Genomic DNA, 12,935 nt, shown 5'->3' on the forward strand with positions numbered 1-12,935 from the left:
TGGCCCACTCATCCACAGGAACCCAGCCATCTCTAAGGAGCAAATCAATGCTGCCCAATGTCACTCCCCATCACTTTTGGGGAATAAGAAGTAGATCCCACCCCAGCACCATCTTTAGATAGAATATAATACAGAGGATAGAGAAGGAATACAAACAGGGAACATGGTATGGTATAGAACACCAACCCTCACTTTTGGAGAACCCCAGCCACTCACCATGGCCGTCACCTGGGGATTCTTAGGAACAGGTGTTTAGGTATAGAATGAGAGATAAAGAAAACTCAAAAGACATATTTCAAGTCTACATAGATAGACAGAAAAATGTTCATGAATTTAATGCAATTTTGTAAGTTTTAAATGTTATGTGGTACCTTAGATAGATGGACAGGTCATTGAGAAGAGAAAATAAGAAATGTCTTAGGAAGAGTATTTTGTCATATGTATGAATATATGACTGTATGACATAGATGACTGGTGAAGTAGATTTTGTCCCTTATCAGAGTGGTTGTGTAGCTGAAACAAATTAATGATTATCAAAACAGACACACATTTGAGCTGATTGGTGAATTACAGTTTCAGAATGGATAGGACATACACTGGGATAATAAAACTACTCCAGTCATAAAGTAAATGAAAAAAAATACTGTGGGGAAGAATGCAAAGGAGTAAAATATGCAAGAGAGAGAGAGAGAGAGAGAGAGAGAGAGAGAGAGAGAGAGAGAGAGAGAGAGAGAGAGAGAGAGAGAGAGAGAGAGAGAGAGAGAGAGAGAGAGAGAGAGAGAGTGGAAAGAGTAAAGCAACATGCAAAGTAACAAAAAAAAAGAGAGATATGATGTGACATGACATCTTTAAGTACAAATCAGTATATAGTAACCATACACTGATACTTGTCCCCTTATACAGTGATAAGTTTACCCGAACACAATGGACATGGATGGAACTTTTGGAGGCCAGAGTGCTCCAGCTGACTGGTGGACTCCATTTCATTGAGGAGGTCCAGGATTCTCTGCACAGTTGGGCTTTTGGTGGCAGTGGAAACAGTGGCAGTGGTGGTAGTGGCAGCAGTAACAGTTTTGGTCTTTCTATGGGCAAGTTCTGTAGGATTCATATTCTCCTCATGAGGGACGTCAGTGTCAAGGGTCAACACAGCATCCATTCCCTCCTCAGGCAAAGAATGATGGATGCAATTTTCTGTTTCTTGCTGTTGCTCCCCCTTTTCAGAGTGCTTGAGGCGCTCGTCAGCCACCTCTCCACTGCTGGTGGATGTCTCGGACTCACTGGTTCCTGTTCCACATCAAGACTGTTAGCAGACACCACTTGTATTTCATCTACCTAGTACATTACATCATTACATAAATTACTACTTAGTACATTACATAAATTACTGGTCTTCTGGTTTTGTGAATTCTCTGATATTAAAGTGTCAATGAGCAACATGACCCAGAAATCTGTTTAATTCAAGAAAATTAAGATAATAATGTTTTGTTGCACTTCATAAGATGGCTCAGTTTTTACTACTCACCAACACCATTAATGATAGCAACTGGACTCTTAAGGACGCTGCTTATCTTCTCGAGCTGCTCAAGGTCATGATCTGCTTCCTTTTCCTGTACTAGCTTTGATATCAAATCCTGCAGAAAACAACTGTGTTAATCCACATTCTGAATAAATTTAATAGATGAAATTTCACTTACAACACCTTATGTGTCTGGTGACTCATGGAGGACAGATACATCCCCTGAGAATAAATGCTCAGTGAAGAAGTCGACCATTGATTATGGCTAACCACATTAAGTACATTAAACATTCCTGTTAACTAATAAATGAGGGGTAGATTTCTTTGGAAGGTTACATTACACTACTTCCCTGACATTTGAAAACATTTTGGTCTAAATGAACTCATATGGAGGCTTTGCTGCAACATTAAATCTCAGCTAGATGCCAGGTGTACCCTCCATCACAGAACAAGGTAATGATATGGAGGCTTAGTACTTTGGTCAACACCTGAATAAGAACTGTTTGAGATGCAGCAGAGATCACTAACCTGCCAGTATTTGAATAAGAAGTGTGTGAGATGCAGCAGAAATCACTAATCTGCCATGACATGAATAAGAAGTGTGTGAGATGCAAAAGAGAGCACTAACCTGCAGAGTGGTTATCTTTTGCTTCATTTCCTCTCGTTCGTGATGGAGACTGGAAAGTTCTAACTCACGTTCTCGAGCTTGCTGCTTCATCACTCCTCGCTGGAACTGGTAGATGGTGATATAGTCACCTGAAAAGGATAAAATTCTTAAGTAAAAGACCAAGGAAATGGCATACAGTAAACAATAAACACTTCCTCCACTTCACTTTTAACAAATGATTCAAATGAGCAAAAAACATGCACACACCGATGGACTCTGTCTCCAGCTGCAGCTGTGCCACAACATGCTCAAGCTGCTGTTTCTCATCACTCAGCTCGGCCACCTCCTTCATGCTGCGGGTGAACCTGCTCTCCAGCACCCTGTGAGCCTCCTGCAGTTGTTGCAGCTTCTGTTCAAGCTCAGTTCCTCCCAATTTTGTTGTTTCTCCTGATAAAACAACAAGTTTGTTTCTCTCAACTTTTCTTAATACAGCTTCAATAAACAAATCCAATAACAATGCTTTTATTTTGTTATTAGTGGAAAAAAATTGAGCATCAGTGAGGAAAAATTATTTGCTTTATCATTAGAGAATATAAACTTTCTTACCTTTTGGTTCAGTTATGACATCTTCAGACGATTTTTCATGAGCAAGAGATTCTCCCAGCAGTTTGTTATACTTATCCCTCTCACAGTCTAGCTGAACCTGAAGACTGCTGCACTCACTCTCCAACCTGCTAACCTCAGATGTCAATGTAGCCACTTTACCCAGCAATTTCCCCTTGGTATCTGTACCTGGAGGTGAAAAATTGATGCAAGAGAGAACGAGACAAGAATGATTGATGGAAGTAATTAGACGTAATGTAACAGTTGAGTATAAAACTAAGGGAAATAGAAGGGCAATGGAGGGAGGGTTAGATGGACCAGAAATGTCTGTGGAACCAAGAAAAATTAAAACTTGTAACAGAGATAACTAAAAGCAACTGTGAATGAATAAATGTGATGTGGCTTCAACCTATGACTGGGAAAATGCAAATGCAGCACCTCAGACACCAGGACCATGATGACTGGCAGGTCCCAAGATTATCTGGTGACTTTTGTACTTCTAGTCACCACAGGAGGCTCATCCATAGCTAATCCTATCAGCTGATCATCTTGGGTGAAGTAATTGTTTATCAGTTTGGCTGTTGAGCCCTGATGCAGAGACGTGTGTGTGTGTGTGTGTGTGTGTGTGTGTGTGTGTGTGTAATAATAATAATAATAATAATAATAATAATAATAATAATAATAATAATAATAATAATAATAATAATAATAATAATAAACGGTTTATTATTTAGGCGGTTAACAAACTGAAAATGTACAGAGAAGGTGGGGAAATACTTAACATTAATCCTAAAGGTAAGTCTAATCTAGAAGGGACTATTGATTGATGGCTCACACCATGGTGGGAATTGCGCTGAGTCTGTACCGGTCCGTACGCGGTACCTTTAGGGGAGTTATCTTGTTGTGGTGTCTGGTGGCACGGACCGGGCGAGGCGCGTTAGGCGGCAGCATGTGACTGAGATGTGGATGATGCAGTAGTCCCCTTCCAAACGTGTGTGTGTGTGTGTGTGTGTGTGTGTGTGTGTGTGTGTGTGTGTGTGTGTGTGTGTGTGTGTGTGTGCACACTCTGGCAAGCCTCCATCCATGGAGGATGTCAGTTTGATATACAAATATACATTCATGTGGTTGGCAGCTCACCTTCAGCTTCTGAGTTCTCATGTGAAGTGCCATCCTCGTCTTTTTCCTCTGAGGGAATGACTTTATACTCTGTAATAAGTGCATGCAGCTCATTATTCTGTCTTGTGAGGTCTTCGATTTCTATCTGTGAAAGACACAAGAAGGAAGTAAGTTAACTTGTTTAACACGCCACATCATTTTATATATATTATGCCAAGTTTAAACAGGAAAGCCTCACCAGAAGCATCGACTAAAGATCAAAGTGATTAACAAGTCTTTCACTTTACCACCCTTAATGACAAAAACTGCTGATGTAGCATCCCATCCATATCCTGTATTTTTACACCTTCATGATTCTCACACTGCATCATTTGTCCATGTCTTAAAGACATGGTCATGACAGAGTAGTCCTCACACTCCTGTCAGTGCTCTTCTGCATACACTTGAGCCTTGCACACTCCAAGCATTCCTTCCACTCATCCTTCCACATCTAAAGCATTATAATACTCTCCTCCCATTTTTAAAGAAACTGTCTCCATGCATAAACAAACACACAACCTCATGTACTCCATGTATTGTTTTCAGTGATGATCAATCTTACAAAGTAAACCAAACTAATATACAAAGACACTTGTGGTACCTTTGAAAGTTTGAGCTTATCTTCTAGTTCTTTAATCTGCTCTGTCAACGTGATATTTTCTTGAGCGAGGTGGTCGTGGCTCAGGCCATTCTCTTCAAGATGGCTGTGGTTGTGGATTGTCACCAGCTGACCACTAAGGGACTCTGTCTTCTCCCGCAGCACAGTGATCTCGCGCTCTTTCTGCAATGCCTCTTGCCTGAACAGCGTGGCAAGTGCGCATACATTAGAACCGATATGACCGATATGACACTTCCATTCTACACTGCCATGACAAGAATACAGGGCTTTGCTGAACAAGGATCCCCTCCTCCTCTCTCTAAGGGTTACAGTTCTCTCAACAGTTAGAGCGTGGTGTGTGAGATGCAGAGCTGTCAAGGCTTTACTATTTAGAGGAAGCAACACAGCAATAAATAAATGTTACTTTGGGAATGAAACTGAATAATCAAAGGCTTTATATCTCGTGAACTTCCCTTCTTTAATAAACTGTCTTCAAGCTGACAGACTCCAGTAGTATTGCATCTTAGGAATATTCTACAGCTGATTTCATAATAAATGCTCTCTAAAACTGACTACATGCCTCCTTCCCTGCCTCCTATAGACTCTACTCAACAATGTTATTCTGTTCATGCTGATGTGATAGTTAACCAGTATATTAATTCCTTAATTATGAACACTCTAGAACAGTGGTTCATTTTATCTACCAGTGATTTGAATTCCCAACTTCTAAGTATTACATTATTATTTGTTGATTGGTACCATTTGTATGCAATCAGAAAAAGATTTCAATATAAAAACATATCCATGTTACTGTTACCTTTCAGAATGTAAACCAAAATGAAAGCTACGTAAATTCTTACTTTAGATTTGTTATCATTTCATTTAATGATGTAATTTCTTGGTTCTTGTGCTTCTTCAAGTGCAGTTCCTTTTCTAGTTTCTCAGTCAATTCTAATTTCTTATTGCTCTGTGGAAAAACAAAAGGTGCACATGTTTAGGATGAACTGCAAGAGGCACACATGGCCATGGTGCAGACACAGCCACTGGTCAACCTGCCACACTCACTGCCAGTGTTTAGTCTTCATGCTACCTTTAGTCTTCTGCTCTGCTAGAAATACAGTGACACCTCGCAATTCAAACTTAATTGCTTCTTTTTGGGTGGTTCAAATTAGTTATGTTCAAATTGGGAAGCAATTTATCCCACTCAAATTAATGTAAAAAAATTAATCTGTTCCAGGTCCCAAAATCCTCCTATTTTTTCATTTTTATTGGTTCATGTTGTGCCCTAAACAGAGAATTGAACGAAAATAACATAAATTATAGAAAAAAATACAGTAAAGATAACATGAAGTAAACTGTACAGTGTTCAAATTAGAGGACAAAATTTGTTCGCCAACCCTGGGAGTTGTTTGAATTGGAGGACGTTTGAATCATGAGGTATGACTGCACATAAGTTTTCAGTCTTTGGAAGGATCTTAGGAAGGAAACTCTCAGCAGATCAGAGGACTTCAGGTTGAGGAAAGACACAAAACATGGTGAAAGTGAGAGTAGAAGCTTAATCAGCTTTTGACCACAGTTGTACACTCATCACCTCAAAATGGAGTTAGTTTTTGTTTCTGTAATGTTCAGACTTGAATATCTACCTTTTCTCTCTACCCAGCCATTACCATCCAGTCTTTCCACAAGGCTACACCATCTAATTGTTTCCATTATCATATTTACACACTCAATCTAGTCTAATTCTTGATTCCACAGTTGTTGACTTATAGTGACATAGAACAGTCACCTAACTAAGCTCTTTTTTACTATTTGGGTGCCATTTAGAGTTGCTAAAAGCTACTATAACATAGGTAATAATAATGACAATTTAAAATTAGGAAAATTAATTTTCTAAACACAATAATTTCTAAATCAAAAGCTTCCATGAAATCTCTGCAGGAAAGAGAACTGCACAAATGAAGTAGCATTTACCATGATGATGAAGCCACTCTGAAGCTCCTCCAGTTGTTCCTTGAGCTGTTTGTTCTGAGTGAGTGCCCTCGCTGCAGCAACCTTGTCACTCTGCATGGCCTCCAACAGCTGCGATGTGTCCACTTCCTTGGTTTTGCTGCGCTCCACCTCCATCTCCAGCCCCTCCACATTGTGAGACAGTTGGTCCACCAATTTTGATAACTGACTGTTGTCATTTTTCTGATGATTAACATTAAGATTAATTTTCCAAGAATACATTTAATTCTTTATCCCTGTCACTGTTTACCTCAACAGACTGACACTCAGTAATGGACAGATAATAATGTAAATATAATCTAACAGCTGTACAAACATGTTTTGGAAAATATGCCTAATGAAAGGATAAACATATTCAGTAAATAGATGGTAGATATGCAGTACCAGAGCAGCATTGTTTTCCTTCAGCTGCAGCATCTCCTCCTGTAGAGAGGTAATGATGTATGAGAGATGCTCCTTCTCAGCCTTCCACTGGCCAGGCTCTTCTCCCTCAGATGTTTTAGTCTGCAGGGCAACTTTCAACTTGGATTCCATATCTTTAAGGGATGTTGTCAGCTCTTCCTTCTCTGATGTTAACTGTGCAATCTGAAAGAGAATTGTATATTCATCATAATCACCATCAGTACCATAAACACCACAGTATGACTTGTGACTTGGGTATCCCAAGCTTCCTCTCACATCACTCTAGTGTGTTCCTCCTTCTGCTGTCTTACTGTCATCTCTTAACCCACAACCCAATACACCATTCACCATGTTTTCCCATTCTTCCACAGCATTAGCCTTGTTTCCTGATCATCTGCTATGGTGCTGCTGACAGAAATCAAGCCCTGGGCAGTGTGTGCATGAAGGCACACATCTACAGGTAGTATGGAACTAAGAGCCAGTAGCTCAGCACCTTCCACCAACATATAGCATAAGAATTGTATGACAACACAAAGATGAAGATGGACAAGACTCTTCCTCATAACAGATGAAGATAACAAAAATTATAAAATCTTGCCTGTTCCTGGAGCATTTGTGTTTGTGCCGTCAGCTCAGCTGTGTAATGTTGGTAGTGTGCTGCCATTTGGGAGTTTTCAGTGCTGGCCCTGGCAAGTTCTGTCTGTGATGCTTCCAGCTGTTTTTGAGTCTCCCTGTGTTCTGCTAACACTTTCTCCAGCTGGGACTCTCCCACATTGTCACGTAGCTATAAATTATGGAAGATTTTATTTGATCAATTCTACTGAGCCAAAATGTTCATCTTTGGTCCCTAGACCTTTATGTCAGAATGTTCACTTACTCTTATTTGTCATTTTGTATTGATGCCTTCCAAAAGCAAAAACAACCATGAAAAACATTTACCTGCTGGTTGTGAAGGTTTGCCATGGCCAGCTGACTCTTGGTGTTAGAAAGTTGGGTTAACAATTTATCAAAATCTTGCGTCTTCACACTCAGCCGTTCCATTAATTCAGCAACAGTTGCTCTCAGCTCATCACACAATTTACTGTTATGAAACAATGACATGTAAATACCACCAAGTGATAGGAGGAAGTGAAGGTGAATCAAACCAAGATCAAAGTGAGGAAACCCTGTAAGGATGGAGGTCTGAAAAGATGTTCATATATTTCTGAATGGTGAAATAATGAAACGGCCTTTTCAATACTTTGGCATAAACACTGAGGCTAGGGATTCCACAGAGACAGAGAGGAGGTGGTGAATAGAAGGAGCAGCAAGGTTTTTGGAAATTTGTGAGTTAAGTTTGGAGAGAAAGGTTTAGTCTGTGGAGGCAAAAATACTTCCATATACAGGATCAAGAAAAGATAAAGCACCATTCAAACTGCATATGAACAATGCCTTTTGAAATCATACAAATCATTCAGTAACCACAGCATCTACATTACTCTCTGAATGACAGAGGTATGTAGCAATCACACAAAAAAAACATATTAGATATAATCATCATAAAAAATTTGCCACATCACATCATATCTACTGAACTTGATCAGTAACAGTAATGCAAACATCAAACTTACTTGGTCTTTAAGTTAGTTGCTTTGCTTGCCTCTAGTTCCTTCTGGTGAGTTTCCAAGAGTCCAGTGGTGTTGTTTCTGTCACCAGTTACTTCTGCCAGCTTTGCTTCTACTTCCCTCACACGCTGCCGTGAAGCGCTCAGTCTCCCCTCTAGCTCATTCACCTCCTCTGGGTGAACAATACCCTACTAAACATCTCCCAGTTTAATCACTCAGGCTTATATCAGGCTAAAGTTTTCTCAATAGGACATCTGCATCATTGAATTAGTTCAAAAGCTGCTTACAGTGACTGCCTTAAAATTTTAAGCATATCTTTCTAAATTCAGTCTTTGGTACATCTCCATGAGGCTGCATTCCCATCTATGTACATCTGATACTTGGTACTAAGAACTTTTGAAGGATGGCTGTGACACATGAGTCTCTACCTACTTCTGTCCTTGTATTCCTTTGCATACTCATCTATTCTTCTCACAAAATGCAACACTCTCCTTTCATTTCAATATTCTCCCCATTTACTTTTTAAAACACATAAAATTCACACAAATAATACATGTTTGACCTTTTTCTTGTCCTACAGTCATCTCCAAACACTGAACCAGCTAGAAATTGCAAAATATCTTCTTTTTATCCCCTTTCTTTTTTGTAGATGTTTATAAAGATTTTATTGCTTTTAGTAATGTGAATGGAGAAAGGGTTAATATAAGAGCATCAGGCCATCTACATCAAAAGCAAGCTGACATCTCCAGTGAAAGCAGTAAAGACAAACCACCTACACACAATCACAGTCACATGCAGTTCTTCAACAAACTAAACTCAAGGCCCCTTGGAGGGAGAAAATGACCCTCATTGACCAATGTGTAAGGATGATTATATGATATAACATCTATTCTCCCACATCAGATATTCTGCCAAACTTTTTTAAATAATCAGCATGATACGAAAAAAAAATTCAAAAGTAAATATGAAGGAAAATTACACTTCTGTCACTGGCTAACCTGCTTTCCTTTTCCGGGCATGATCAGCTTGTGTTAACTTGGACTCCAGCTCAGATTTCTCAGCCACCAAGATGCCAATCGTCTGGATGTGGACCTGCAGCTGCTCCCTCAGGCTCTCCACTTCCCAGGCTCCTCCACCCTTCGGGGCAGAACTCAAAACTCCTCGTGCTGCTGCAAGCTCTGCTTCTACTTTCTCCAGTTGACTTTTCTATATTGAATATGAGCACCAGTCATCCTCTTAATATTATGACATCTGTTCTCTACAGTTTGACAATCATTCTCTACATATAACATTTTATCCTCTCTATATAATGACATATCTCTGTATCACTTCTCATGTAATTACTACAACTGAGTTAGCTTATAAAGGAGTGAGATTATTAACAGTACTTTCCTAATAAGTTCATAATTGTGTGTTGTGGTCTGATGGATACGATGGGGAGTGCAGGGCACAGGCCTCGATAGCAACACAGTACAGTAGGTGGAAATATTCTTTCATGAATCAGAGCCCTACACAAGGCAAAGTTCCAACAAAAAGTTAAATAATTCCAGAAACTAAAGTCAAGATTTGCTTGTTCACATTTGTTCAGTATTAAGTAATAAAAAGCATGTTTACCAGATGGTTGCTAAGCTGTGTTTGTTTCTGTGATGCTTCCCTTTCCTGCTGCAACAGTGCCGCCAGCTCTGCATTGCGCCTCTCCAGCTCACTCACAGCTGCGTCTGGCACTCCCTCTGAATGGTTGGGCACAGAAATAAAAACAACTATTAGAAAAGACTAAAGGAAGACAGAACATTTTCTGAATGCATGTATAAAAACAAGTTTCTCAACATAAAGATTCATATAGAATGGCAAATAAATTTTTTCAATAATTTGCACATTAATTCATCAAACTTGTGAAAATGTGAGATATAAAGCAGACACTGCAAGTCTTCTTAGCAATACAGATGATGATGAATAAATAGCTTGAAACAGCACAGTTTCTCATTATTTTAAGTACACAAATGTTTATTCCTCACCAGGGCCCTCACTTCCCAACATTAGACCACTGAGCTGCAGGGAAATTTGCCGCAAGCTCTCTGAAGATGACTTGAGGATGGGTTGGTGGTCTTTGCCTTCCCTACCAGGCACATGTATTGCTGTCATCACACTGGCAGTGGTCTCTGAACTGACTGAGCCTTCCCTCTCAAGCATTTCCTGGGAAACCTGAGACTCCTGGGCTTCTGAGTCCATTTGCAAGGTGCTAAGTAGTGGTCCTGCTAACTGCTGATATCCAGTATGAATGCTTCTCCCCACAATGAGATCTGGAGAATCCTCACCAACTGTCTGATTGAACCCACACAGTGCAGGACTCTCTGGGATGGGAGATCCCTCAGACTGAGATGCAGTAGATGGGAGCTTTTCATCTGATTCTGGATTTGTATATTCTTGATTATCTTCTATGGTTTCTGGTGCTTGGTTGTTATGAAGAGCAACATCACTTGGCTGATCCATTTGTGAACACCCTGTGTGTGGTTGATTATCACTAGCTGATAATGTTGAATATGAAGTCTGAACACCCTGTAAGGATGCTGTCTCTTGTCTATCAGATTGGGAACCATTAGGAAGAATTATATTTTCATGTTTCAGCACTTCAGTGTTTACTTGGATGCCAGTTTTATCTGTCATGTCTGTCATCTCCTCTGATGCAAGGTCAACAGAAGAGGCAAAGGAGGAAAGGGTCCCAGCTTCAGATAATGGAGCTTCATCTTCATAAACACGTATCTGTAAAATAAAGGAGTCAACATCATGTTTCATGTTTGCATAGCAGCAGCTCACCTAAGTTTTAGTTTATCTCTCTCTCTCTCTCTCTCTCTCTCTCTCTCTCTCTCTCTCTCTCTCTCTCTCTCTCTCTCTCTCTCTCAAAATAATTACCTCACATTTAGGGATTCCTTCCTGATGGCTGACACTGCTGCTCTTGGTACCTTTCTTCTTCTGAAACTGTCGCAGCTGTTGAAAAATGAGTGAAACATTAGTCTTAAGCTTATTTCATCACTTTGCCCAAACAATACATGTCACTAAAATTCTGGTTTGCTAGTGTAAAGATGGCAGTATAGTAACCTCTGAAATTATCTTAGGAGCTGACAATCATTATGGTCCCAGTGGTCCCAGGTGGTATACCCTGCTCTCAGGAGTTCCAGCCCCAGCAAGGGCATCTCATGACAAATTCATCCTACATTCAGATAAATTTTTCGTTTTTATGAATGGCTTAGGGGACCATTAACAAAGTAAAAGCTAGTAGATAAGAGTGAAGCGGAAAGTGATGGAAGTTAGAAGATGGGAGGCAGGATGAGAGAAAGGCGAGAGCAAGTAGAAGCTAGAAGGTAGAAGCTGAGCAGTTGGTTGAAATTAAAGAGATGGTGAGAGTTAATTAAAACAGGCACTTCTTAACTCAAATTACAACCTCCTTTCGACATCAATTGGATCATACGGGGCCCTGACAGCCCGGGACCCAAATTCTCCACAAGTGCCGGCCCTACATCCCTTTAACCTTTGATTGCTAATGACACATTGCCCCTTCACCTGAGTAACCCTAGACAGTTTACAGAGCCAAAATAAAAGCATCAGATACTGGAAGATTAAAACAGATTCATTATTCACACCCTTTGCGGTCAGTCATGTCCTTTGAAACTAAAATCAACCTGCACCACAACATTCCCATTCATTCACAGCAGTGGGAGAGTGAGTGTCAAGCTACTGATCCCAAGTACTGGCGGTGCATGAGAGGCAGCAAGGCACACGGGCAATACCTTCCTTCTGGCAGCGACTAACTTCTGCTCCCTCACGGAGTCTGCCATGTTGGAACCTAAAGCGAGAGATGCAAAGTGGAAACATAACACAAATACATTTATTTATTTATTTTTTTTGTGAAATACAGAATTTTGATTCCTCATATAAGTTCTAGTATATTTTTTGTGATGTTATAAGTGGCATGTATTGTCACTTTATGCTTCTAATGAGGAGCAAAATGTATTGATATCCTTGATTTGACTCTTCATGCAGGCCTGGCCAGCTGATCGCACTGACATGCACCCAGGTGATCATTTTGACAAGGGATAGCAAACATCAATTTCTCTCTCTCTCTCTCTCTCTCTCTCTCTCTCTCTCTCTCTCTCTCTCTCTCTCTCTCTCTCTCTCTCTCTCTCCTCACACTGTCCTGCACTAAAGAATAAAAACATATTGAGATTAACTAAAGACAGGAGTGACATACATATACGTATACACGTATATACATATACGTATACACACATACATACACACAGACTCCCTACAAGGCCCATTTAAATTAAAGGGGGGGGGGTGGGGAGGAAGGAATGAAAATAAGGGGGAGACGGAAAAGTAGACAGACAGATAGATAAGCAAATAGATATATAGATATGCAGATAGACAGAGAGACAAAAAGAAAAT

General features: G+C 40.0%; 1 protein-coding gene across 1 annotated transcript; it reads right to left on the reverse strand.

Annotated features, from left to right (window-relative positions):
• Positions 1–687: 687 nt before the first annotated feature.
• On the reverse strand, positions 688–12,372 carry LOC135101321 (golgin subfamily A member 2-like). The gene is made up of 18 exons (XM_064005141.1): positions 12,278–12,372; positions 11,403–11,477; positions 10,508–11,252; positions 10,107–10,222; positions 9,491–9,698; positions 8,499–8,664; positions 7,828–7,969; positions 7,487–7,672; positions 6,871–7,071; positions 6,451–6,669; positions 5,340–5,446; positions 4,483–4,678; positions 3,864–3,987; positions 2,730–2,915; positions 2,391–2,570; positions 2,145–2,272; positions 1,523–1,631; positions 688–1,284 (listed from the first exon to the last, which is right to left on the reverse strand). The coding sequence occupies exons 1-18, from the start codon at positions 12,323–12,325 to the stop codon at positions 896–898; spliced, it is 3,525 nt and encodes a 1,174-aa protein (XP_063861211.1). The 5' UTR covers positions 12,326–12,372; the 3' UTR covers positions 688–895.
• Between the last annotated feature and the right edge of the window lie 563 nt (positions 12,373–12,935).

This window comes from Scylla paramamosain, chromosome 6 (assembly GCF_035594125.1).
Source record: "Scylla paramamosain isolate STU-SP2022 chromosome 6, ASM3559412v1, whole genome shotgun sequence".
In the NCBI taxonomy this organism is placed as follows: Eukaryota; Metazoa; Arthropoda; class Malacostraca; order Decapoda; family Portunidae; genus Scylla; species Scylla paramamosain.